This window comes from Mesocricetus auratus, unplaced genomic scaffold (assembly GCF_017639785.1).
Source record: "Mesocricetus auratus isolate SY011 unplaced genomic scaffold, BCM_Maur_2.0 Super-Scaffold_100009, whole genome shotgun sequence".
NCBI lineage: Eukaryota > Metazoa > Chordata > Mammalia > Rodentia > Cricetidae > Mesocricetus > Mesocricetus auratus.
The window spans coordinates 50170973-50198099 of NW_024429193.1; the positions used below are offsets into that span (position 1 = coordinate 50170973).

The 27127-nt window shown below is 37.8% G+C and overlaps 2 protein-coding genes across 10 annotated transcripts in view; one reads left to right on the top strand and one right to left on the bottom strand.

Moving 5' to 3' along the window:
• On the bottom strand, positions 1 to 26892 carry Dram2 (DNA damage regulated autophagy modulator 2). Of its 8 annotated transcripts, none has more exons than XM_021230968.2 (11): positions 26761 to 26849; positions 25806 to 25821; positions 24912 to 24982; positions 22545 to 22676; positions 17570 to 17714; positions 9735 to 9802; positions 8137 to 8276; positions 3383 to 3560; positions 2538 to 2620; positions 1241 to 1333; positions 1 to 735 (listed from the first exon to the last, which is right to left on the bottom strand). In XM_021230968.2, exons 5-11 carry the CDS (start codon positions 17698 to 17700, stop codon positions 628 to 630), a joined length of 801 nt encoding a protein of 266 aa, XP_021086627.2. In that variant the 5' UTR covers positions 17701 to 17714; positions 22545 to 22676; positions 24912 to 24982; positions 25806 to 25821; positions 26761 to 26849; the 3' UTR covers positions 1 to 627. The 8 variants fall into 8 exon arrangements, with proteins under 8 accessions (XP_021086627.2, XP_040608023.1, XP_012973597.2 ...); XM_040752089.1 differs by having other exon boundaries at positions 25806 to 25897; positions 26761 to 26841; XM_013118143.3 differs by lacking the exon at positions 25806 to 25821 and having other exon boundaries at positions 26761 to 26892.
• The window catches only part of Cept1 (choline/ethanolamine phosphotransferase 1), a 39991-nt gene continuing 39742 nt past the window's right edge, over positions 26879 to 27127 (top strand). Inside the window, exon 1 of one of the 2 annotated variants that reach the window (XM_013118107.3) lies at positions 26879 to 27007. The gene's annotated coding sequence lies outside the window, so the exon portion shown is untranslated. The remainder of the gene's footprint in view (positions 27008 to 27127) is intronic. The other variant, XM_005076589.4, reaches the window with a different exon arrangement.

Genomic DNA, 27127 nt, shown 5'->3' on the forward strand with positions numbered 1-27127 from the left:
TCAAATAAATACCCACTGACTTTATTTGTGTGTGCAAAATTTAAGCCATCAGAGAACTCAGGCCAGGTTCTATTTATGGGGTGGGGGATTTGAGGGGTGGGAGCTTGGGGGTTATTACAAACAACGATGATGACGACACAAGTTTAAGCACTATAAGAAATGTCTTAATAAGGTAAAACTTCAACGTTAAACCCTGATTCTACATGATATGCTGACCAATGTTGATTATTATGGGTAATGGAAAATGTCTCTCATAAAAGTGTTTCTAACAAAGATGCTTTTAAAATGACTTGCAGAATATTTAAGGCCAGTGATACAGACAACTTGGTGTTCTTTAGTCTGTTTTTCTTCGATAAAATAGCAAACATTACAATGGTATTATCCTTTGGTTTTATTTTCTGAGATAAAAAAAGTCTAGGCATAAATATTTCTAATCTTCTTAATGGCATCTTTAAGAAACTTACCAGATGGCTTATTACAATTCTCCTGATTATCATCTTTCATTAATGTCACTGTCAGCCTTGATTAACTGATTCAAATTTTCAGAGTATCATGAGCAACTTTTTGTACATCTTTCTCAAATCCCTGAGAATCATTAATTATCACAGAAGTAGTTTTTTTCCTTCATCAAAAGTCTCTGGAAAGCAGTGGTGTTCTTTCATTGGTTACAGGGCAAGGAGCAGTGTCATAGAGAGTTAATCCATGTAAATTGGCTTCCACCCGTAAAGTAATTTTCTGGAACAGAAAAGAAAATTATATAGAGAAGTTTGGTCCTTATGAGAGACAATCTCTTCATTATGCTCCATAGTCTCCCTTACGCAGTCAGAGATAAAAATGGATCTAAAGGGGAACAGGAAATCACTGCCACAGGCATCATCCTGAGCACCAAGTGGAATTGGAAAATCACCTTCTTGCCTCAGTAAGTTTCCTGGTTTTCTTTTGTAGTTTTTTGTAAACTTATACGGCAGGGCTGAATCTATGTGAATGCACACAGATTACAGAAGTCTATTGGAGATTTTCTTGTTATGCTCTGCAATTCCATTATCAAGGCTGAAATTTACTTTTAATACACTACTTCCTCAAACCCAGAAATAATTTCACCAGAAGTTCCTCTTCTTGTATCACTGTCTCTGGTGACAGATATTAAACTGCTAATTTTCAAGGACAGGGAATTAGTCAATGAAATAATCTTGTATTCCACATGAAACTTTACTGAATGAAATTCAAACTATTTTCTTACCTGAAAATCACGAATGTAAGTCAGGAAAAATCCAAAGAAGGAAAATGACATAGACCATTCTGCAGCAGTAGTGACTATGTGAAGCACATAACCCTTGAGTCAAAGACAAAAACAGGATAGTTTTGTGAAGCTTTATTCAAATACTCTAAAGTATTTCTCAAACTAAGCAACATGAAATTCTTATAGCTCAATCTCTTCCTTCTGAAAAATCAACCTTTGAGTTTTGAATGTTTTGAGAATTGCAGTAGCTTTGAGGAATACACCTCCTAAACCATACTAGATGTCTGAGTTTCATTAGATTAAATATAATTTCCACTAAATAACCAAGACAAAAGAGACTCTCCACTATACAATCAAGGAGTTACTTCTTTCTCTGAGACATAAGAATCATAAATCAACACGCATAATCCTTATACTTAGGAGGCTGAGTGAAGATCACAAATTTAAGGTCATCCAGACCACAGAGTGAAATTAAAAATATACCCCTCCCCCACAAAAAACACAACAAAACAAGTTGTGCCTAGCTTGTACAAGACCCTTTGTTTGGTCCCCATCCCTGTAAATCTTTAAAAAGTATATACGGAGGGAGCATGGGGAGATGCTCAGTTGGTAGTGCTTGCTGTGCAAACACGAGGACCTTCACTCTCTCCCCAGAACCTCAGCAAAAAAAAAAAACAGTGTAATGGTGCATGCTTCTGACCCTAGAATTGCGAAGTGGAACCGGGCAGACTATTGAAGCTTGGTGGCCAGATAGCACAGGAGCACAGCCACATTAGCAAGCCACACACACACACACACACACACACACACACACACACACACACACACACACACACACACACACACACACATCTCTCTCTCTCTCTCTCTCTCTCTCTGTGCATATATATGTATAAATCTCCATAAAAGTCATAAAATGACACTAGGAAAAGTTCAAGAATACTCACTATAAGCTTTCATAAGGTCTAGTTTTAGAGTCTGTACACTAACTTACAACATATTTGAAACAGGGTTGGAGAGATAGCTCAGTGGTTAAGAGTGCTTGCAGCTCTTTCAGAGGAACCAAATTTGGTTCCAAGGTGCAATGTTGGGCAATTCATATTTGCATGTAAATATAGCCTCAAGGGATCCAATGCCCTCTTCTGGCCTGTACAGGCATCCATGCATATATGATGTACAGATACATACAAATAAAGATAAATTTAAAATGAAAATAAATCCTCAAAAAATCATACACACACACACACACACACACACACACACACACACACACTTTTGATAGACTTTAAGCTCTTACTTTATCCTCAGGGTTCCAGTGTAGTTTCTGTACTACATCAGCACCAAAATCACTACTGTACAAAATTGATGAGCAAGTCAGCACTATAAAAAAGTCAAGGAAGAAGCTCAGAGACTTGAGGGTTTAAACTTGTAAATCCTAACAACAACAATAAATCACTTTAAAGGCTAGCTTACCCATTTGTTGCTATGGTCCAATTCTATTTCTTTAAAGAATTAATGTCATATGGCAGTATTAAAACTAAAGATCTATCCAGAGGGCCCCCAGGAATAGTTAACATTATTATGCCCTTTCCTCTTTGATCAAAAAGTAGCAGCTCTACCATAAATTTCCACCGAATAATTTTCTGTAATGAAATTCTGATTTCTCTTAAGTATGACTATGCTAAACATTATTTTTGTTCCTGGCACAACCACTTGATTTCAGTCTGAATTTCATGTACAAATGTATAACTTTCATTAGCCTAGAGTGACTTTAAAGGGAGGTGGATGGGTAGGGAGTGGGCGGTGTTGGAGTAATGCCTCAGCAGTTAAAAGAACATGTTGCTTTCACAGAGGACCAAGATTCAATTCCCAAAACCCACATGGTATTTAACAATCATCCATAAACTCATTTCCATGGTATCTGACACCCTCTTCTGATACTGGCAGTTACTAGGTATGCACACGGTACACATGCATACATGTAGGTAAAACACCCTTACACGTGAAATAATTAAATATTCATTTGTTTAATAAAAAATATTAAAATTAACAAACTGGTACTTACATTGTACCTATTTTACTCACTTGTTTTATTCTTCTATTCTCTTTGCATAATAAACCACACTTTACAACAAAGGATACTGCTAAGTGCACTTACTCCACACCAGATAACCAACAGCAGTCTGACCCAGAAGACTTGTTTGCTGTGAATTTTAGGTTGCATTTGGTAGGAAATGATGGTCTGAACAAACATGTATAATGAACCCATACTAAAGGCAAGCACAGCTCCAAATACATGTGCAACAAATAGTGTTGATTTCTGAGAAGCAGAAAAAAGAAGTCAGTCAACGAGAGAAACTCAAACACACCAACAATTATCATTTAAAGGCACAAACCACATAATTCAATAGGACATTTGCTGCATGGACAAGCTCTGTGGATTCCAAAATCACTTCCCCAAAGCACTGGAAGATTATAGTGAAACCAGATAACTTCATTTATCAACAATTACAATGATAACAAGCATCCATGATTTTTGGTTATTTTTTTACTTATTTAACATTTTTATTGGGTCCTATTAGGTGTCAAATATTTTTTAAAGTTATTAATATGCAAATGAATGAAACACACTCAGCCCTCACAGTACATGTTTCAGTGAAGGTACACAAAAGTAAATAATAAACTTCAGAAATAAGGATATTCTATAGTAAAGTACAAAATGGTAATAATAATAGAAAAAGGCAAGAGCAGAGAGCTAAGGACACCAGGGGAAGAGAATTTAAATTTAAATGTAATTTAAGGCCTTCAGGTCACTAATTTGTTATTGATTATGCCACAGGGATTACTATTAGTTTGTATTGATTATTCCAACAGGGATTATTATAAGTTACAGTGTCTTTCCCTTATTTACTTAATTCAATTTCTATCATCATGTGTTCCATCTGTTTAAAAGTAACAACCAGAAATATTAAATTTTTATAATCAAACTTTTAAAGCAAATTTTTGTTGAATCATTGTTGTTGTTTTTTTAAATTAGTGGTATTTGTACGTCCTTTGGTAGAAAAGGCAAATTCAATACTTGGTGCAGAAAGAGCATAATGACTAAGAAAACAAAGGAAGGGCAGGGTTCAGTTTCCTTTCTTATATCAGCTACATAATCCACAAATGCAGTTGATTTGCTATCCCTCAGTTGATTGCTACAGGTGATTCTTAATGCACAGAAATCAGAGAGTTTGATTTCTCAAAGGCAGCAGCTTCTTTTCTTAATGAGAGAGTGGGTTACTTGCTTGAAGACTTGGATTTTTTATCTGGTAAAGCTAAATATAGACATAGCCCAACCAATGCCATTACATAATTCCTTAACAAAATCATTGAATTAAAGGCAAAAACTAAAGAATGGAGGGAAAGCACTTGCTGTATTAAAAATCGAAATGGAGGTGTATAAAATTAAATGGAAACAGAAGAAAGGAAGGTAAGCAGGGACAGCTAACACTAATAGCCACTTGAGGGGGTCTTATAGAAACCTACTACAGTAGAAGCTTCTTAAAATATATACATAAAATGAAAGAAATCTAAATAGAATCACCAAATAACAGGGGGAGACAAAACCCCAAGAAGATCTCTTGTGATCAAGTGAAACCTTCAGTGCCATGAATAGGTTATATCTAATTGAGTTGTTGGCTTAAGGGGCCCAATGAGAACCCCTAAACAACTCAACTATTGCCAAAGCAATTGATTGCTCTCCGCAAACTGATGGTAAGGTCTTATTGCTAAAGACAACGTCTACAGTCTCACTGAACATGGAGAAGCCATGATGTTGCCTAACTAGAGCCTTCACACTTACTGATTAGTGTTCATGGTACTGGATGCTATGCTGCATGCCATCGAAGGAGAGACATAAACACCAGCCCAGCTGCAAACCCTTTATTCTACAATGGTGACCGGCCTGAAAGATACACTGGTTCAATAGTGGCACAAAAGTTGTAGGAGTAACCAATGACTAGCTGATTGGACTTAAAGCCCACCTCACTAGATGGAACCCATAGCTGACACTGTTTGGGTGGCCATGAACCTGAAATTAGACAGGTCATGGGTCTAGGGGAAAACCAAATACTACTGTTCCACTAAAGAGACATAGCAATAAAATGACTCTTAATGACATTTTGTTATAGTCTTAGGTCAATGTCTCACTCAGCTATAATTAGAGAAGCTTCCTCCTGCAGGAATACTGAGACCCACAATTGGACAATATGCAGAGAGTAAGAGACCTTGGAACACTAAGTCCTAAATATAATGTCTTCATCAAACCCCTTCCTTCAAGGATCAGGAAGCATTGCAGAGGAGGAGACAGAAAGAGTACAAAGACCCAGAGGGGATAGAAGATACCCAGGAACCAGTGCTTTCCAGATACAATAGGACTGACACACATATGAATTCACGGAGACTGGCAACATACACAGGCCTTGCACAGATCCAAGCTAAATGGGGTTCCACACTGAGAGAGGAAGTAGATATGTACCCCATCCTTAACCATTAAGCTATCTAAATTAATAACTGCTCACAAAAGAAAAATTAATCTTCTCCAATGGAGTCTCTGTTAGGTATACAAAGTACACTTAAGAGCAGGCTCCATGCTCAGGAGTAGATGACCAACACAAAACAAACTCAATGGGATTTTGGAAATTTTTTGTCTTATAATGCACTTTTTTTTTAACATTACTGGTCTTTTGCTTATATATCATGGTTCTCACTTTTGTGTTTAAATGGTTTTTGCATGTTTAAATGGCTTTGTGTATGTATGTATGTGTGTGTGTGTGTGTTTCTCCTAGTTTTTCTGTTTGTTTTATTCCAGTTCATTTGTTTTTGTTATTGTTTTCTTTTGCCTGTTTGCTTTCTACAAACAGAAAGAAGGTGTGGAGTTAGACAGTTGGATGGGTGGAGAGGTGGGGAGGATCTGAGAGGAAATAGGAAGGGAAATTGTGATTAGAATGTATTGTATGAAAAGAAAATTAATTTTAATTTTGAAAAGTTCAATACATGAGTAGTTATCAGCTTTAATCATTTGTGTAAATAAACTATTAAAAAACAAACCTACAACTTACTATTTAGTTTCATAATTTTAGAAACTAGGGAAACAAAAGAAAAGAGCTTAAGGTTACTGACAACTATCGGAATGAGATGTAGAAGGTCTGGACCAGTGGCTGTATAGTAGAGCATGGAAGAGAACCAGCCCTACTAATACCTTGACTTTATGAGATTAAGTTTCTTTTTGAAGTTATCCAATCCATGGTATTTTCATATGACAAGTCTTCATATCTCCCTGCTTATTACCCGATTCCAAACCTCCTGAAGGATAAATCTAGAAGGGAAACATTTTTCTAAGTGAACACCAAGGACCCTTGCCACCCATTACTCATCTTGTTGGATTTTACATATTTACTGTTCAAAGGCATTCAACTTATATTAAATTATATTTAAAATACCACATTCTAATAATTATCAGGCTTCCCCTTTAATACAAGCCACCACATGATAAGACATCTTTTCTCCAACCTTTTAAGTACCTTCAGTGTTTCTCAAAATGTTCCTAAATAATGAGCACTTGCATGAACTAAGTAGTGTGCTGGGTGCTGGAGTCATAGTGGTGAGCAAACTGCGCTTACAATTAATGAGAAATATACTAAAATATGAATAGGAAAATGAAAACTACTAATAAAAAATAATTAGACCCCAGTAAGAACTAGAAAGGATGAGCTTTCCAAGACTAGAGAGTACAAAAAGAAAACTCAGAACACATTGCAGTAGGACCCAGCAAAAAGACTTTCTAGGAAAGTGAGGGCTACACTGAGGTCTGGATCTACTTAGGACTGAGACTTGTAGCATGCTCAAGTACTTATTAAGGGGGGGTTAAAGAAACCTGCTTTATTTAAGGAACAACAAAAAAGTGGGCAGGCATCATATACAGTGGCAATGTTAGGAATATAGTGATACAAAAATGAGGCTAGAGAACCAGATTAGAGAGGACCTTTGATCAGGTTAAATATCTGAGTTTATTAAATTATTTTTTCTTAATGTATATTATCCAGAGTTTTAAGGAAGGCAACAGAGAACCTTTTTTTAAATGGAGAATTGAGTAAGGGAAAGTAAGAGTGAATACAGATGAACAATTCCTTCAAAAGAATTGGCAGGAAAGGAAGGAGAAATAAAAACTATGAGAAGCAGAGCACTTAAGAAATATTTAAGAGTGAAATCAGTAAGTCATTATCCCATTCACTCCAGTCCTAAACTTACCTCCAAGGACCCTCTACCTCAAATCATAAAGGAGGGATAAAACGTAGGTGATAATATTCACCACTTTAAGTGGCAAAACCTTACATGGGAAGAAGAGGAGCACATGGATATTTGAGAGACACTAGCATCTGTGGACAAAGGGGCCAGAAAGGAAGCTATGAGTAAGAGTCAGAATGTTCAAGATATCCAAAGGTGAAGGAGGAGGTATAACCAAATGATCTGATTCAAAATGATAAAGCCCAGAGGACTGGTATGATTACATGAATTTGGAATGAATGCAGAAAACAAAACACCAATTTTAGACCTCCAATGTGTCACTTACAATGTCTACCAGTTCTGTCTGATTTTGAGGTAACCTCCAACTAAGAATGATGAAGTCTGTCCTGACTGTACTGACAAACAGTTCTAAGAACTTAACGTTTGTTCAGATCATTGAATATGGATTACTCTAATAGTTAAAGCAGCTGTTTTTATAATGGTCAAACACAGCTTAATTTTCTTAGGTGAAGAGGCAGGAGCAGCATGTGATTGAACAGCTCCGTTTTTCTTTTACCACAGACATCCAAGAATTTCTGGAAAACACCCTTCTTGGTTAAAAAACGAACCTGAAAATTTGCCACAAGAGAAAGTCCTAAACAACTCAGTATCCCAAGTACAAGGCCAGCTTTGTTGAATTTGATGATTAGGCTCTCTTCAGGACTCAGTGCATGAACTTGTTTGTAACGAACATACATGGTAGCAATACCTGGGAAGAAAGAATTTGAAAAAACAGCGAAGTAATGAGTAACCAGGGGAATGAAATGCCAGCGAAGAGTTTGCACACAAAGGTGAGCTCTATCTAGAACCACAGAGTGTCCTTTGAACATAAATAGGAAAGGAGAACATAAAAACAGCAGTACATATTAAAGAACTTTTACAGCTACACCATAGAACTACTTGAACCTCTGTGTGTCTGAGCAAGCCATTTGCCTTTCCCCTTTCCTGTGCCTCATGTCTACAACTACTTAGTATAAAACTTAGAAAATAAATTTGATGTGTTCTGAAAAAAATCTCATGATATTCTTATTATATTAAATCCATAATATTTTTAGGATCAGCATCAAAGTCAAAAGTAGAATCCAGATGGGATGTGCATAGGTAAAACAATCAAAAGCTTCCTCCTCATTCTTGTACTGTTTTATTTCAGGTTTCCACAAGTGGGCTCATGCAGCACAGCAGTCAATTTCACAAGAAAACAGAGCCTGCTTTATATGTTCACATTTCAAGAAAGGGCCAAATCAAACTTTCTAGTGGAGAGTTATTGCCAAACAACACTGGAGTATAATAAGCATGACAGATACATGCTTCGTAGATATAAAGAGATAATATATTTTTATAAATTACTTTAACTTCTATTTTTTCAATGGTATTTTACATTTGTTTGTTTTGTGTGTGTGTGTGTGTGTGTGTGAGTGAGAGAGAGAGAGAGAGAGAGAGAGAGAGAGAGAGAGAGAGAGAGAGAGAGAGAGAGAGAGAGTCATTAGACACTCTTTGGTAGCTTGTTCTTTCCTCTCCAAGGTAGGATCTGGGGATCAAACTCAAGGTCATCAGGCCAAGTACCTCAATCTCCTGAGCCATCTGGCCAGTTCTATTTTCTTTTCTCATGCAAGCAAATAATATTTATTGAATTGACACATGAAATTACTTTAAATGACCATATTTGATGATAAAACATTTTATTAAATTAATAAAAATCTGGTTTGCAAAAAGGGCTTGAATATAACTTACTATATTCAATATATACTAACCAAAAGTAAAAACATAATTCCATCCCTCAAACTTTTAAACTGTTCTTCAGGAAAGAATTTAGTAGTGTCAGTTTTACCTACTGTACTTGATTTCACACTGGTTGTTTAAGAAATCTACCTAAGGCCCCAAGGGATGTTTCATTGTGTCTGAAACCTCTGCTTAGCTAAGACATCAAATAACAACACAAATTATTTCTTCAAAGTGTATTTTTATAGTTTGATATATTACAGCAGGCAGTAATGCTTACCACTATATAATGAATTTTCTTTCTGTTTTTTAAAGAACATAACTACAATCCACAATTTAGAAGTAACACATTCTCAAGTATAACTAGAAAATAAGCAGTGATACAATTTTGAAAGAAGAAAACAGTAGTTTGACTATACTTAAAACCACTCCCACTTCCATTACTCACCTAAAACTGCAGCGATATTTAGCATTACTCCAAAGAGGCATCTTTCTGGAGGTACTGTACCAGTATCACTGAAAGACAAAGAGAAAGTATGTGGGGTTCTTACACTAAGTAGACTACCATACATAACAAGGGCTGTTTAAAAAAACCCTTTATCATTTAAAAGACACTGAACTCAACTCATATATTTGTAAGAAGACCATAACTTGAGTTTATAAATACCTGCCTGCCCTTTTTCTATCATTTCCTATCTTTTCACTACCATATAACAGAAACCAACAGAAACCAATTATCCTTAATATGTTAAACATACATTCTGCACTTATCCAAAATTAGGCACATAAAATATCAATGTATCAGCCTCACTGGAATATTCTGTAAATAGCACTGACCCTTTCATAGCTCTTGTCTCTTTGTACCTGTTGTTGATTGCCTGTACTTCAACTAACACTTGTTTATCAACTGATCATTGAAAATACTTATCAAACACCAATTATCAGTTATTGTCTTATAGTTAGGGTTTTCACTACTGTGAAGAGACACAATGACCACAACTCTTATAAAGAAAAATATTTAATTAGGCTGGCATACAAGTTCAGAGGTTCAGTTCATTATCATCAATCATGGTGGGAAGCATGGCAGCATGCAGGCAGACATGATGTTGGAGAAGGAGCCAAGAGTTTTACATCTGGATCAGCAGGGAGCAGGAAGAGAGAGTGATGATCGGCCTGGCTTGAGCTTCTGAAACCCCAAAGCCCAACCCTAGTGACACACTTCCTCCAAGAAGGCCACACCTCCTAATAGTGCCTATGGGGGCTTTTCATTCAAACCACCAGTGATCACTTCTGGGACAGTAGTAGAGAGGATAGTAAGTTTGATGAAACCTCTACCCTCATGGAACTCATAGTCATGACCTATTTTGAGCATCTTCTTACTTTTAACTTGGACCAGTCCTCTAGCAGACTATGACTGATAACACTGTATCCAGGATCTTCAAAATACTTACCACACTGCATTTCAACAGTTCTTTATAAAATCCTATCCTCTAAGGCACTGTAGACTACTACACAGACCCAGATAGAAAACAAACCATTTAAAAAGTATAAATCTTTCGATACATTCTTTTATCTCCTTAACACTATTTTTTCATCTGCTAAATGAAACCATTCATTCCTAGCTTTGCTGGGTCATACAAGAATGAATACAATGTGAGATAATTCATGTAAACTGTACAGCAAAGTGGAGACATACAATAAGTGTTACTGCCTTTCCTTTCCCTAAAACTACTATAAAGATAAAAAAGACAAGGTTGTTAGTCTGTAAGTAAATTATTACAGATTATACAATTATTGGTTATTGCCCTAATACAAGTGCCATTATTGCATCTTTAGGGATGTCTTTGTCTTGCTGGTCATTGCTGTAGTTTGTAGGTATCATAACTGGGTAGGACTATTGATTGCTCGTCTCCTTTTGCAGCTTGCATGGCACACTGTAGTACTAAGAAAGCTAGTCTTCTGGGAGGACGCTTCCAGATCAGATTCAACTTAAATTCTGAGTCCTATGTCTAAAGCACATGGGTCTTCAGCAATAGGAGCTTACCTTCACATTCTGTGAAGCAATCAAGAGCAATGGCAATAATCTGTACTCTTTGGGGAGTTGTTTGGACTGCCCTAACTAACAACACAAAAGGAAGGTTTTCATGCCTAGCACTTGAGTTTTGTTAGGTAGTGTATGGCTGTTGCAGGGAGAATTCTATCACTTCAAGTGGCAAATTTTCATTTAAACTATATATTGGTACACACACACACACACACACACACACACACATGTAAGTTCAGATAAACATAAAATAGTATGATTCCATATGGCTTTTTTCAAACATCTACAGTGTTTTTCCCCTTTCCTGCTTCACACGACCCGTATCTTGCTCTTGAGTTCACTCACATATGAAGATTTGGAGTTAGGAACTGCAGATGAGAGAGAATGTGCAGCATTTTTCCTTTTTTTCTGAGTCAGGATTACCTAACGCGATAAGCCTTTTCTAGCTGGATCCATTTACCTGAACATTTCATAATTTAATTTTCATTACAGCTTAATAGTATTTTATAGTATATTTGTACTATGTTTTCATTGTCCATTCATCAGTTGAAGGACATTTAGGTTGCTTCCATGTGCTGTGGACTGACTGTTACTGAATATAACTGAGCAAGTATCTGTGAAGCAAGATGTCAAATCCTTAGAGCAATAGGCCAAGGAGTGGTACAGCTGGGTCATACGGAAGATTTATTTTTAGTTTTGTAAGAATTCTATACATTGATTTCCAGGGTGGCTCCATCAGTGTGCAGTCCTATTAACAGCAAGTGAGGGTTCTCCTTTCCCCACACCATTGCTAGCATTTGTTGTCAATTGATTTTAGACATCTCAAAGGAGTTTTAATTTGCATTCTCTAATTTCTAAGCATGGTAAGTACTTTTTAAGATATTTCTTAGCAATTTTTATTTCTTTGAATTCTGTTCATATCTATAGTCTATTTTTAATTGGATCATTTTCTTGGCTCTTTACTTTTTTAGTTCTTTGCATATTTTGGATATTAATCTTCTATCATATGCATGATTTGCAAAGACTGTCTCCCACTGTGTGTGCTCCTCTTTCCTGAACTGACTGTTTCTTTGCTGTACAGCCAATGGCTGGCCCACCATCTGAAGCATACTACTTACAAACCTTTGAAGTGAATTTTGCATTTGTTTATGGCCTTTGGGACTGTAACTGTTTGTAGCATCTACAAACCAAAAGGAAATCCTTTTGCAGAATATTTAGATTAACTTAGTTATATATCATGCAGATCAAATAAATGAGTCTAAGTGGAGAATAGGTACTATATTTTAGCATTAGAGAAAGAGCTCAGGGTAATACAGAGCTTATTATCAGAAAAATAAAAGCAGAAAGAGATGGGGCAGGGGAGAGGGCATGTCCAGGGAATTTGGAAACGAGAACAACAGAGAACTGAAACACTCAAAAGATACTCATTAGCTCCTAAGTTACAGAAGGCACTGAATGTAATAAGACAAGTTTTCAGAAGGGGAAATAGAAAATGTTGACAGACCTTCATCAATCTTAAATATGCATCTTCTTGCAGAGTTACAAGGAATTTGCCTGTCTGCTTGGGCTATGTGTTTGTCTAACACAAGGGAGACTGTCAAATATTTACTAGAAATGAACATTTGAAATCATAAAAAAATGTGGGTTTTATAAACATCTCTAAGTGTACCCAATTTGGGTATGACCTTTGTGTGTTATCTCCATTACAGAAACCACAGCCATATGGTAACCTTCTGAAGCACACCTATTTGCCAACGCATAAAAACTCAACTGTTTTAGTGGTTCAACTGAACCTTCTGGTTTCATTTTTTAAAAATTTGCTGTTTTCTGTGTTAATAAGGTTAATTATCAGACATAAATGAAGAAATGAAACAATTGCAACTAACACAGCATAAAAATACTATTTAGACAAAGGTAAAAAAAAAGCAATTGATTCACTGTCTCTAAGATGATGTTTCAAAGGCTTCAGCTATACTTCAGGTGGAATCATTTAGATGAAAACACTAGGGCCTGCTGAGTTGTACTTAGTGATGGTGTTTTCACCACCTCTAACCCTATGTAATTCCTTTAACTCTTCCTTTCTCCCTATTTAATTCACCTTTTCTTATGAGAATGTTTTTATTAATAAACTTTAGTATCTTAGAAATTATTCCTAACTATCTTTCTAATATTCTCTTTGTGAAATGCATAAACATGCCTGGCAGTGTCAAAGTCAAAATCTTTTTATCTTGTTGTCTATCCAACAATACCACATAGAGAAATACGCAATGGGGTCTTTAGCATCACATTATTTCTAAAAGCCAAGGGGGGATGTTAACATCTTATTTTTTAATTTAAATTAGAAACAAGTTTGCTTCACATGTCAATCTTAGCTCACTCTCCCTCCCCTTCTCCCCCTCCCCCCGCTTAACCCTCCTGCAACCCCTTCCCCAATCCCCACTCCACTCTCCAAGGAGGGCAAGGCCCTTGTTGGGGGAATCTCGAAAGTCTGTCATAGGATCTGGGGCAGGGCCTAGACCCTCCCCATGTGTCCAGGATTGTATGCTGACACTCTCTTGATTCATATCTAAAATCCATATATGAGTGAGTACATACCATGTTGTCTTTTTGTGACTGGGTTACCTCACTCAGGATGGTTTCTTCTAGTGCCATCCATTTGCCAGCAAATTTCAAGATTCCATTGTTTTTCTCTGCTAAGTAGTACTCCATTGTGTAAATGTACCATATTTTCTCTATCCACTATTCAGTTGATGGGCATCTAGGCTGCTTCCAGGTTCCGGCTATTACAAATAATGCTGCTATGAACATAGTCAAACAGATATCCTTATTGTATGAATGTGCATCTTTTGGATATATGCCTAAGAGTGAAATTGCTGGATGTTGTGGTAGACTGAGTCCCATTTTTCTGAGGAATCTCCATACTGATTTCCAAAGTGGTTGTGTAAGTTTGCACTCCCACCAGCAGTGGAAGAGTGTTCCCCTCTCTCCACATCCTCTCCAGCATACATTGTCATTGGTGTTTTTGATTTTAGCCATTTTGACAGGAGTGAGATGGTATCTCAGAGTTTGTCCTGATGGCTAAGGATGTTGAACACTTTCTCAAGTGTCTCTCAGTCATTTTAAACTCCTCTATTGAGAATTCTCTATTTAGTTCTGTGCCCCACTTTTTAACTGGATCCTTTGGGGTTTTGGAGACTTGCTTCTTGAGTTCTTTCTAAGTTTTAGAGATCAGTACTCTATCAGATGTGGGGTTAGTGAATATCTTTTCCCATTCTGTGGGCTGCCTTTTTGTCTTTTTGACTGTGTCCTTTGCCTTACAGAAGCTTCTCAGTTTCAGGAGGTCCCATTTGTCAATTGTTGATCTCAGTGTCTATACTACTGGTGTCACGTTCAGGAAGCGGTCTCCTGTACCAATTCGTTCAAGGGTACCTCCCACTTTCTCTTCTAAGAGTTTCAGCGTGGCAGGATTTATGTTGAGGTCTTTGATCCATTTGGACTTAAGTTTTGTGCATGGTGATAGGCATGGGTCTATCTGTAGTCTTATACATGCTAGCATCCAGCTATGCCAGCACCATTTGTTGAAGATGTCCTTTTTTCCATTGTATATTTTTAGCTTGTCGAAGTTCAGATGTTCATACATGTATGGGCTAATATCAGGGTGTTCAATTCTTCCATTGGCCTACCTATCTATTTTTGTGCCAATACGAACCTGTTTTCAGGACTACAGCTCTATAGTATAGCTTGAAGTCAGGGATGGTGATGCCTCCGGAAATTTCTTAATTGTACAGGGTTGTTTTGGCTATTCTGGGTCTTTTGTTTTTCCATATAAAGTTGAGTATTACTCTTTCAAGGTCTGTGAAAAATTGTGCTGGTGTTTTGATGGGGATTGCATTGCTTTTGGCAAGATTGCCATTTTTACTATGTTAATCCCATCAATCTCATCTTATTATTTTTAAAAATGAAAATTATGGAGTAAAAAAATACTAACAATAAGAAAAAGGGAAAGAAGTAAAGAGAGAAAGAACTCTTTAAAAACGCAGATGACAAAACAAACTCTGGATGGAAAGCTACCAAACTACCTATCAATTTAGGAGGCGGGAACTTCAGGCATGAAGAAGGGACTTTCACTATATTTTTTATTATTATTTTTTAATTTTAAATACAATCTTTTCTCACTTTACATACCAATCCCAGTTCCCACTCCCTTCCCTCCTCCTGCTACTCCCTTTTTCTCCCCACCCCATGCCCTATCCACTCCTCAGAGAGTTCAAGGCTTCCCATGGGAGTTAATGAACTTGGGCACATCACTTTGAGGCAGGACCAAGGCCCTCCCCGCTATATCTAGGCTGATCAAGGTATCCCTCCTAAGAGAATGGGTTCCAAAAAGCCAGTTCAAGCACTAGGGACAAATCATAATCCCATTGCCAGTGGCCCCACAGACTGCCCAAGTCACACAACTGTCAGCCACGTTCAGAGGGCCTAGCTTGGTCCTGCACAAGTTCCCCTGCTGTCAGTCCAGAGTCAGTGAGCTCCCACTAGCTCAAGTCAGCTGCTTCTGTGGGTTTCTCAAACTGGTCTTGACACCTTTGCTCATGTTATTGCTCCTTCCTCTCTTCAAGTAGACTCTTGGAGCTCAGCCCATTTACTTTATTTTTTTAAATTTTTATTTTGAATTTATGTTTATGTGTGTGCATCTGTGTGGGCTAGAAGAATGTATCAAGTCCCCTGAAACTGGAGTTACAGGTAGTTTGGAGCCACTCTATGTGGGCCCAGGGAATCAAACGTGGGTCCTCTGCAACAGCAAGAATTCTTAATGGCCAGGTCAACCCTAGTGACTCCCTGTGTATAAGCAACATCATCCTGTTAAAAGTTTGTTGCAATAATTACTTGCTGCTTCTGTACTTTAAAAAGGTGGGACAAGGAGGGCTAGAAAGGTGACTCAGCAGGTAACAGCACTTACAGCTCTTACAAAGCACCTGGGTTCCATTTCCAGCACTCACATGGCTTACAACCCTCTGTAACTCCAGTTCCAAGGGCTTGGATGCACTCATCTGGCTGGCACCAAGCATGTATGCCACACATACATATTGCCTGATAAACACTCATAAGAATAAAATTTAAAAGTGGTTATGAACACAGTGCATGCAACACCCATAATTAAACTGTTAGTAGTTTTGAAATTTCAAAAATATAACTATTGATAACTATTTTTCAGAAATATCTAGTCAGTAGGTCATGAAAAGTAAGAACACAGTCCCTAGAGTAAAACTGAAAGGTACAAACCACGATTCATTCACTGAATGAGTTGTATATCATTGAGCAAATTACATACTTTTCCAGGACCTTATTTCTGTGATATAGTTATTGATCATGGTCAAGGTATAGTCTACAGGGAAGCATTATGGGTAGTTAGTGGGCCCTTTAAGATGTGAGGCCCATTAAGAGGTCTTTAGGTCACTGGGTATGCATACTTAAAGGGAATTACAAAGCTCTGTCCTCCTTCTTGCTTTTGCTTTCAGGTCATGAGGTGAGTGCGTTTGTTCCCTGTATATTATTGCCATGACATTTGCCCTGCCCCAGGCTCAGAGCAATAGGACCCATTGAAAGCTCTACAACTGTGAGACAAAGCAAACCTTTTCTCCTTAAGTTGGTTACTTCAGATAAATATTATAGCAACAGAGGATGACTACAGAGCCTCTCTTCTTAAATGAGGATAAATTTCTCTACCTCATATGGATGACGTAAGGATTCAATTACTTAAGGCATGAAGAGTACTTAGAATATCACCTTGTCACACAATAAATCAATAAATATTTGCCAGTACTATTATATTTTCTTAATGTTACTATTGTTTGCAACATTTATTAACTTTAAGAGAAAAGTAATTCTATTCCTAGTTTCTGAGGCAAGCTTAAGCACTTATTTAGAAGACAAGTCACTAAGAGATTAGAATCTATTAACTGACTTATCCCATTGTTTCTATATTTCTCCATTACATGTAGAGAATCAAATGCAAGTTCTAGTTTATGTTTCCTTTGCTATAATGGCAACATGAAAACTTGAATTTTCAAATGAAAATTGAAAAGCCACATTCATTATAAACTGCTAATTAAGTAGTCATAAAGATTCTCCATGGTCTGGTAAAGTAGCTTGGTGGCGGGACACTTACCTGGACCTGTGTTGCCACCCCAGTTCTGAGGGTAGGGATTACTTCTAAAAGACCAATATATTTCACTGACCTGATATAAGGCAATGCAGGGTCAACATGGTGGAGTGTTACTGCAGTGATGTATGAGAATATGAAGGTAGCAAATGTCCAAATTACAAGTGCTGATGGCAGGAAACAGAGGCCTTGCTGAAACCACCACATTTCAAACAGGCTGTCTACAGCAGAAAATACAAATGAGAAACAGTGATGGATAAGTTTTTCTACTCGTTAGTCACCCACTCCACAAAACTTGTTCTCTTGTTCTGCAAGCATCCCTGCACTTGCACCCTTACTCTATAAGCCTCCTTTACATACTATTACCAGCATTATTTTTCAGAACTAAGACTCACCTACTGGCCACAGCCAGAAACTTGCTTTGTACCTTATCATTTCACACATAACTAAGTACCAGTCCTGATTCTTCTCCTATTATTTCTTTGCAGTCTATCTTCTCTCTCCATCTTCATTGCTTCTACTCTATCTAAACAGCTATTACCTTTGACCAGATTATTAGAATAACTTTCTAACTGGACCTTGTAATGCTGTTAGGTATAAAGCTACCCTTTTGTATCATCAGTACCTCACTAATACCAAAATATAAAAATGTTGAAGTCCTTCATACAAAATGCATAGGATTTGCCTATAGTCTACATACACCCCATACATTTTAGGTCACCTCTGTATTATAATAATGAAAATCAACAAGACAGTTGTCATAATGTATTATTCAGATAATAAAAATATTTTTACATCTACAATACAATTGAGTTTTTTACCCCCTAATATTCTCAATCTACAACTGGTCAAATTAGTGAATGTGGTCTTCTGTTTCTTAGAGAAGAGAAAGCTACTAAAATCTTTGTAATCTCTAGACTGGCAAATGTCTTATATACTGATGAGCTGGTTGGGCAGTGTAGCCTCTGGCCATCCTTAGAAGCACAGATTGACATTAATCAATCCTGACTCTGCAATGTAGTTTCAGTTCAAAATCTAAAAGAGACAAATCAGATGAACAAAAGAAGTAGTGGAGGATGCCTGTAATCCACAGAAGACATCTAGATGGGGAGAGAGACGCTCTTGAGCTACAGTGGGCAATAGTTTCCCTGGTCATGCTTTCCAGACCTCATTCCTCTCATCCAGGTCCTCATGGTAAACTGGAAATCTGGTGTTCGGAGCCAAACAGATCTTTTTTTTAATCAGTTAAGTTGAACCTAAAAGTTTGAAATCCAGAGGTCAGTGACTCTCCCACATCAGGCTCAGTCTGCCTGCCTATATATGTGCCAGTGTGCCTCTCTCTGAAACAAGGTCTTAAGCATTCCAGGAGAGCTAAGTTAATTGTTGGGATTTCAAGTGTATACCACAGCATGCCTAGTTGATGAGGTTCTGAGGCTCAAATCCAGGACTTTGGGTATAGTAGATAAGCCATATCAGTTTCTCAAGAAGATATGGTCCAGAGTCTGACTTGTGACTATGGATGATAGAGAGAAGACAGCAAAAGATGTAGGGCTTCAAAATGTAAAAATGCAGGAAGACCAGGGTGACAAGACCAGCACAGGGCTATCCCTGACCACAGTTTGGATTTCCCTTATCCAGACAAATGAGTGGGAGTACTGCAGCCAGGAACAGGATGACAAGGAAGGCATGCTGCTAGTAAATCCACCCAAGCACCAGGGCTTCCACTGGAGTCTGGAGAACACTGGGAAGTTGATAGGTAGGAAGCCTGCAAATGGTAAAGGGGAAGTGGAGGAGTATTTGCATGACAGCAGAGTTCCCATGACTGAAAAACAGCTGCTCTACGATTTCAGGAAATCTTTCTTTACTTCCCCACCCAGAGAGAAGAACTACTTTCTGGACCTGCCTGTGAGTAATACGTCCATAGATGATATAAGAACGAGCCATCTGGGTCAAAAGGTGCTCAGTGAACTAAAGAGTCAGAAGAATACAACTATACAGAGGCATAGGCTCAGCGCCTGCAGGGACACCATAAATGAGCACTCTGCCTACCCGAGGCTACCATCACTCCTACACCTCTTCTACATATTTTTATTTTTTTATTATCTTATGTGTAGGTGTGCTTTGTCTGCATATATGTCTGTGTATGTGCCCCTGGTGCCTTGAGAGGTGAGAAGAGGGTGTTAGATCCACTGAAGCTGGAGTTACAGTTAGGTGGTTGTAAGCAGCTATATGGATGTGGGAACTGACATAAGTCCTCTTCTCTGGAAGAATAGCTGCTGCTCTGAACTGCCTAGTCATCTCTCCTCTAACCTCTACACATTTCCAAGTCTACCTCTAGCTCATCTTTGCTGTTTGCAGCAGCAGCCTGTACTTCACCAACACCGACATCAATCACACTGAACAGCAACATATTTTCTTCCTCACTAAACTTCAGTTTTAGGAAAACAAGAAACAGTTGTTTTAGACACTATTATATTTCTGGTTCCTATACAAAGGGTTAAAAACAAACACTTAAATACATACTACATGCCAAGATGTTATGTAGTAACAAGCCAAGAATGTGAATTATATCTTCATTTACTTAAATATTTAGAAATTTAATTGTTAAAATATAAGTGCCTTAAATTTAAGAGTAATAGTTCCTAGTATTTCCCATTAACTTGGTAATTCCTGTAAATACCAAATCAAATTCCTTGAGTCTGAATAATGCTCCACAATCTTCTACTTCCGTGTCTCAGACTGACTTTCCCAATAATGAAATTTCAGCCACTTGCAACTCGTGCTTCAATCATATGATGAGTTGCAAAATAAGCATACGTACATTGCTAAGTAAGCTGCTTTCCCTTTGCTCCAAAAAGCTATTAGTATAAGTTTGATTCAAGTAATTTCCTGTCTAAATTGTCATAATCTCCTAGAGTTTTTCCCTTTCTTAACAGTCCTTAATGATCTATCAACATTTTCATTTATCTATTTATTCTTGGCAATTCCTTGCAAACATTTTATAGGTGCTTTTACTAAAGTAGGTTTTTGAGTGAATAATCCTGATGGTTGATTTCCTTAGTCAGCTCTTAAATGCAACTGTAATTCCTGTTTCCAGTAATTCTTCTCAATTCTGTAGGAACTCAATTCTATTAATTGTTGGTTTTGTCAAGTCTTACATGTGCTTTTCTTAGAGCTTGACCTCTTAGAAACCTGCAATGTGATGGTATATAGTCTCCAATACTTTTTTTGGAAACAGTCCTCCCTTCCTTCCTTCCTTCACTCTCTCTCTCTTTCTTTGTTAGACAGAGTCAAGTAATCTTTACTTCACAAAGGAATAAAGGGAATATAATCAAGCAAAGGCTATCATGTACACAAATGGTACTGGATCAACTTGTCCAGTGTATGAAATAATAAATGATACACTATAATTCTATAAATCATTAACTCAAAATTGATCACAGAACTCCCTATAAAATGACAAAATTATATTAACTATAAAACTCCAAAAATAGAAAAACATACATGACTTTATTTTTTTAATTCTAGACTGGGTAAGAACTCCCTATGTAGTTAAGCAGGCTTATGAACTCATGATCATCTTGTCTTTATTGCTTAGATGCCAGAATTATAGGCATGTGCCATCACATCCAGTTTATACAGTACCAGGAATCTAACCCAGGGTTTCCTGCATGCTAGCTGCTTTACAAAGTGAACTACCCTCCCAGACCCCTAACATGTTTTATGACTTCCAAACTATGAGCTTGTATTTGTGTGATCTTACATCTGAAAGTATTCTAAACTCTAGCTATGGGTAATGAAGTTGTCTGAACATACAACTATCAAACAGTAATCCAAATTCAACAGTGTAATAGATCCAGAAATACCTGAGGGTGTTTTCCTGGGCTTGTAATGCACAACTTCTGTGCAGCCTCTGCTCTGATCATACAAGGTACATTTTGTACCATGTACTCGCTCAGATTCAAAGCTGAATTTGAATCAGGTTTTAGTGTAAAATACAGTTTTTTGTTCTTAAAGAAGCATAATGGTTTAGCTATAGAAAACAAATACTTTCATATTTTCCTGTCATTCCTCAGTGTGTAGCATCTGATTAGTATATCTTGATTGAAATGTGTTGGAATATTTGATTTTAAAATTTTCAGATTTATAGATTTGAGCCAAAACAAGCAAAATGTCATTAAATGATTTCAGCTTGGGACTAGGAAAAAAAATGTTCACAAATAAAATAGTCCTAAATGGACTTCTACTACATATTTATGCAAAGCAGCACAAATAGGATAAATTAAAATCTAGCCACTCTGCAAAGCAGAGGATGCACTTTGCCCCAGAACAGTGGTTCCTAATGCTGTGACCCTTTAATACAGTCCCCCATGTTGTGGCGATCCCAACCATAAAACTATTTTCATTGCTACTATATAACTGTAATTTTGCTACTGTTATGAATCATAATGCTGTTTTAGGTAACCCCTGTAACCCAAAGGGGGCACAGCCTACAAATTGAGAAACACTGCCTTAGAGTGTCAAATATTTATTGATTGATTAAATTTTTAATGTAAAACTAAACAAGTTCATTCATCATATTATCATTCATATTTGCAGTGATCTTTCATAAATGGTAAAATTATATGTATACCGAAGAACTGTTTTAAAATAAATTTCTTTGTGATGTTATTTTCAATGTTTGATTTACTTACCTAGTTCATATAACTATATACCCAACATCATGTAAAAATTTCTCTGATGAGAAAGAGTTATGAGCGGAAAAAGTTTTGAAATACCAGTTCTAAGAAACTTAATGTTGAATTTGATTCCCAGAAACTACATGACAGCAGGAAAGAACTGACTCCCATAAGGTGTTCTCTGACCGCCACATGTGTACCACCATACACCTGAACATGAACACGCGCACTCACGTGCACGAGCACACACACACATAAACACACACACACACACACACACACACACACACACACACACACAGACTGACTGAATGAACTATTTCAAGGAGAGTCTGTATTTGATTTTGTTAAACACTTGAACTACTTACTAACCTGGATCAACTTTATGCTAATTCTTTGGCTGCTAGTCTCTCAGACCATATAGACTGTGAGCTTGAACCTTGACTCAAAGATGGTAGGCTTTATACTGTTTCCAGTTCTCAGATGGTATCTTTATTCCTCCACCTAGACACATAAAGAAAACAGACAAATTTCAATGATCTGTATTTTTCAAGAGGGAGAGATTTTTCTGGCCCTTCATTCACAGACTGTGTGTAGAGATAGATCCTGGCTAAATTTGAGAAAAGGCGGTTCAAAGGCTATGAGTTATGTAATCAAGAGGAAATGTTTGCATTTTACCTAATGACAGTATTACTGGAAATTCGATACCCCAGGAGATCCAGGTATGAATCCTCCCTTCCTGTTCCAGGCAGAAGTAGAATTCTATTCCTTGTCCTTCACCTTTTTTTTTTTTTCTGTTACAAGCCAAATGCTTTCAAAGAAGGTAACAGCTAGTTTATCTCTCTTGCTTCAGTTCCTTGCTTGACTTTTTCGACCTGGAAGATTTCCCTTTCCTTGTTTTGGTAAGTGTGGTTGATTAACAAAAGGTTTTATCATTGAGTTCTGGTTGTACTGGAATACATTATCTTCTAAGGTACCTCAAACTTAAAATCCCCCTGCCTAACCTCCAGGTTCTGGGATTACAGGCATGAGCCACCATGCCTAGCTGAGAAATTCCATTTTCTTTCATAGAAAACGTGTTTTGCATTTAAAAAGCTAGCATAAATTATTCAGAATTTAGGTGTTTCAGCCAAAGATATCTTCAAACATTTTGCTCATCCCACTACTAGTAGGATAACCTCCTCCCCATTTTACTGCTTTTTACCTCTAGATTTTTCTTAATATTCAAAACGCAGCAGAGGGCTGGAAAGATAGTTCAGTTTAATCCAAAATCCGAGTAAATAAAAGCCAGGTGTGGCAGCATGCTTGCAACCCTCATGCTGAGGAGGAAGAGACAGGGTTCCTGGGGCTCACTAGTCAGCCTATGCTACACAGCAAATTCCAGGCCAGTGAGACTTTCCATCTTTGAAAAGTTATAGGACACCCGAGGCTGTCATCTACCCTAAACAACCACATGCATACATGTACACCAGCACATACAGAAACACACACACACACACACACACACACACACACACACACAGAGCAGAAATGCTATCTTCTACATACAACCTTTACCAATCTCTTTGCACGTAGAAGTAAGCACTTCCTGAGAAAATTTGACTTACAATCTATAGCTCTTTACTTCTATAATATGAACATTTCAAAAGTTATCTGAAGTGAAAGAGTTGGAGTTCACTTCATCAACTGCAAACACAGGAACTCACCTGTCATCACTTAATACTAGTTGAATGAATGAAAAACTGACACCAAATCATCTACACTCCAGTAACTGTTTAAAAAAGCAGCATTATCTTTTTTTCTCAGACTTCACAGTAACTCTTGCATAGTAAACTCTCTCGAAAATCCTCACATGCTATCACTAAACAATGGTAATTCTATTTCTGTAAGTCATTTATTCTGTTCTTCCGTCCTTCTGCCCACTCTATGATAGTGCCACTCTTGTTTCGATCTCCATTTCTGGTTGAACTGCTTTTCTTCCCCTCCATCATTCAATCTGCATTTCCAAATTACCTATTCCCCTATGTAACACTTTTTTAAAACTGTGACATTGGGAAAACTTCAAAATTCATCTGAGGCAGTTTCTCTTTTAAAAAAATGGAAATATTTTCAGCACAGATTGCACCCACCATCCATGCAGTAGTTAAAAGAAAGGAACACAGTTATTTAAATTAATATATCATAAAATTTCAAACTTCAGTTCCTATGTTGTATTCATCACAATTCAAATGCTCAGAGCCTTCTAGTGGCTAACAAGACAATAAAAGTACAGGATGTTTCCTTATCATGGAAAAGTTCCTGTGCCAGATAGTTATTATAAAAGTTAATATGACAACAAAGAAAGACCATTACACACTGGTGATGGATAATCAGTAACAGCTTTTAAAATTGCCAAATACTTTAAACTACAATTATTTATGTGGTGTGTGTGTGTGTGTGTGTGTGTGTGTGTGTGTGTGTAGGGGTGTACATGCCACATGGCCAGAGAATAAATTTCAGGAATCAGTTTTCTTCTTCTACTATTTGTTTCTGGGGGATTGAACTCAGGTCCTCAGACTTGCTGGTAATTTTCTTACATGCTGAGCCATCTCAAAGCCCCAATATTATTTTTAAACAATCTAAAAGAACAGCTGTTACAGTAAGGTTTATTAAAATACTAAATGAGATAATAGATGTTAGGAACTATTATAAGTGGTTAGTAAGTATTTACTCCTTTTTACAATGTGAAAAATAAATTACCTATTTTATGAGTTCACAAAATTCCAATCTTCAGAACTGCACAAACTTGCTCCTTTTACAAATGTTGAAATCTATATACAAAGAAAATATGTTATTATTTTAACCACATGATTTTAACCCAGTGAACAAATAGTATCTGTGGCCTGAACACTAGCATGTAGCATTGTGAACAAAGTGTTTTTCTTTAAACAGTTGATGCTTGAAATTTTTAATATCAGTGATCCACCATCTGTAGTTAAGGAAATGTTTTAATTGTAGGAAGTCAATTTTCTTACTGTCTGGCACAGCAGACAAATTTCCCTAACCCTTAGATACACTGTTCTTTTTAAAATCCCACAAGAATGACTTTCTAGTTGTTGGATTTCAGGTAAATTACTTAATTTCTGAGAGACAGTATTCCAATTTAAAATAAGTTAAAAATACTATAATGATTTATGAATTTTGCAATTATATCTACCCATACACAGCTGTGTATGGATTTCTTCTAGGTACGATGTATTTGTATCTGTTTAGGCTTTGAAGATTCTAGCTGTTAAACTGACGGTTTAGAGGCAAGGCACGGTTTAAAATATTGTAGCGTCTGCCAGAGACAACTGATAAGCACACAGGATGGGTAAGGAAGAGTACTAATGGCCCATGCTCCTTCACCTCCAAAGGCTAGGGCATGAGAGCAATTTCGGGACCAAGCAGATTGGAATTAAAATGGTTAATCATTTTAAGAGCTAAAACAGTCAGGAACCCTTTTAAAGAGGTGGGTAGAGTGTTTGCATAGCAAATAAGAGGCCTTAAGGTCAATTTCCAGAACCCCCCCAAAAAAGAAAGCTTTAAAACTACTTGACAATATAAGAAAACTTTAGACAACAGAATTTCAACAAACTGTATTGCATCTCTTACCCATCTTCTCTGCTTTCTTTGAAGTTCCATGAATCAGAAATCCAGTTACTTTTTTTTTTCACAAACATTTAAAAGCCACTAAATGATGACAGCTAAAGAATAATAGAAATGTAAACTCTGGATGTTCCAAGTGTTCCAAGGTGGCCCCAGGCTTCTTTCCAGAGGTGCACAGGACCATTATTAGGCCCAAGCAAAGCGTTAAAAATGACTATTTTCCTGAATTCTAATATGGCCTCTTGACAAATGTAATATTTTCTAATGGTTAATCCTAAAGTGTCTAATTACAAGGCAGAGAAACAAGAATTTGTTAAAACTGGGAAAGCTGGAGAACTTAATTTTGTCTCAGTGTTTTTCAAAGGTGCGCGGCTGTTAGGATTCACAGGAGTAAAATTTCCTTTTAGATAGGGACCACTCCTGAAACACAATCGTGGGTTGTACACTGAGCTCCGTGTAAACACAAGGTCACCACTAATCTCCGTTTCGAATTTCCCCAGTCCCCCACCAACTAGAAATAAGGGCTCAGGGATGACAAAGGGTACTGAAAGGTTTCGTTAGTTGCTTCAACAAAAGCAGTGTTTAGGACACTGCTTTATTTCTCCCCCTCACACCCCCCTTCCTGCAAGTCTTATAGAAGAAGAGCTTCGCTGTGCCTGGGACAAGGAAAATATCAGCGACATCAAGCTTGGCACGAAACACACTTGGAGTGCGCTGATAGTAGAGGTTCCAAAGAGAGAAAAAGTGGGGTGCGGGCACCTTAGCCTGGTTGTCATCCATCGCGACTCCTGGAGGAGTTGGCCCGCAAAGGGTCATGTGCACCTAGGAGCCAGGTGAGGAGCGTGCTCCCCGGGGCGATGGGGGCTCGCGCTGCGCTCCCGCCTGAACCTTTAGAGCCCATCTTCCGATGCAGCCTGCACTAGACAGCCCAGCCCGCGGCCAGCCATTCTCCCCCACCCACCTCTGGGTCTTCCTTTCCTGTCCAGGACTTGCCACCATCAGCTTTAGGACGCAGACCCGGCCCGCGGCAGGAATCAGGGCGGAGCCCCGGGGCGCGCTCCCAAGCCGCTCGGAGACGCGCAGCAGCCCAGGCTGAGCCACCGCTTTACGGCAATCGTGAAAGTGTCGTGAACGCGCTGCCGCCTATCAGTCACTCAATCGGCTGAGCTCGGAGTTGCTATTTCTAGGCTTGTGCTTGTTGGGTCGGGGTAAGGCTGCGGGGGCCCGGCCTGGGGAAGTGGAGGGAATGTCGAGGACACGGTGGGGTGCGTTTCTCCCAGGAGGAGTGCAACGAGAGCTGGAGGCTCTGGGCTGGACATAACTGAATG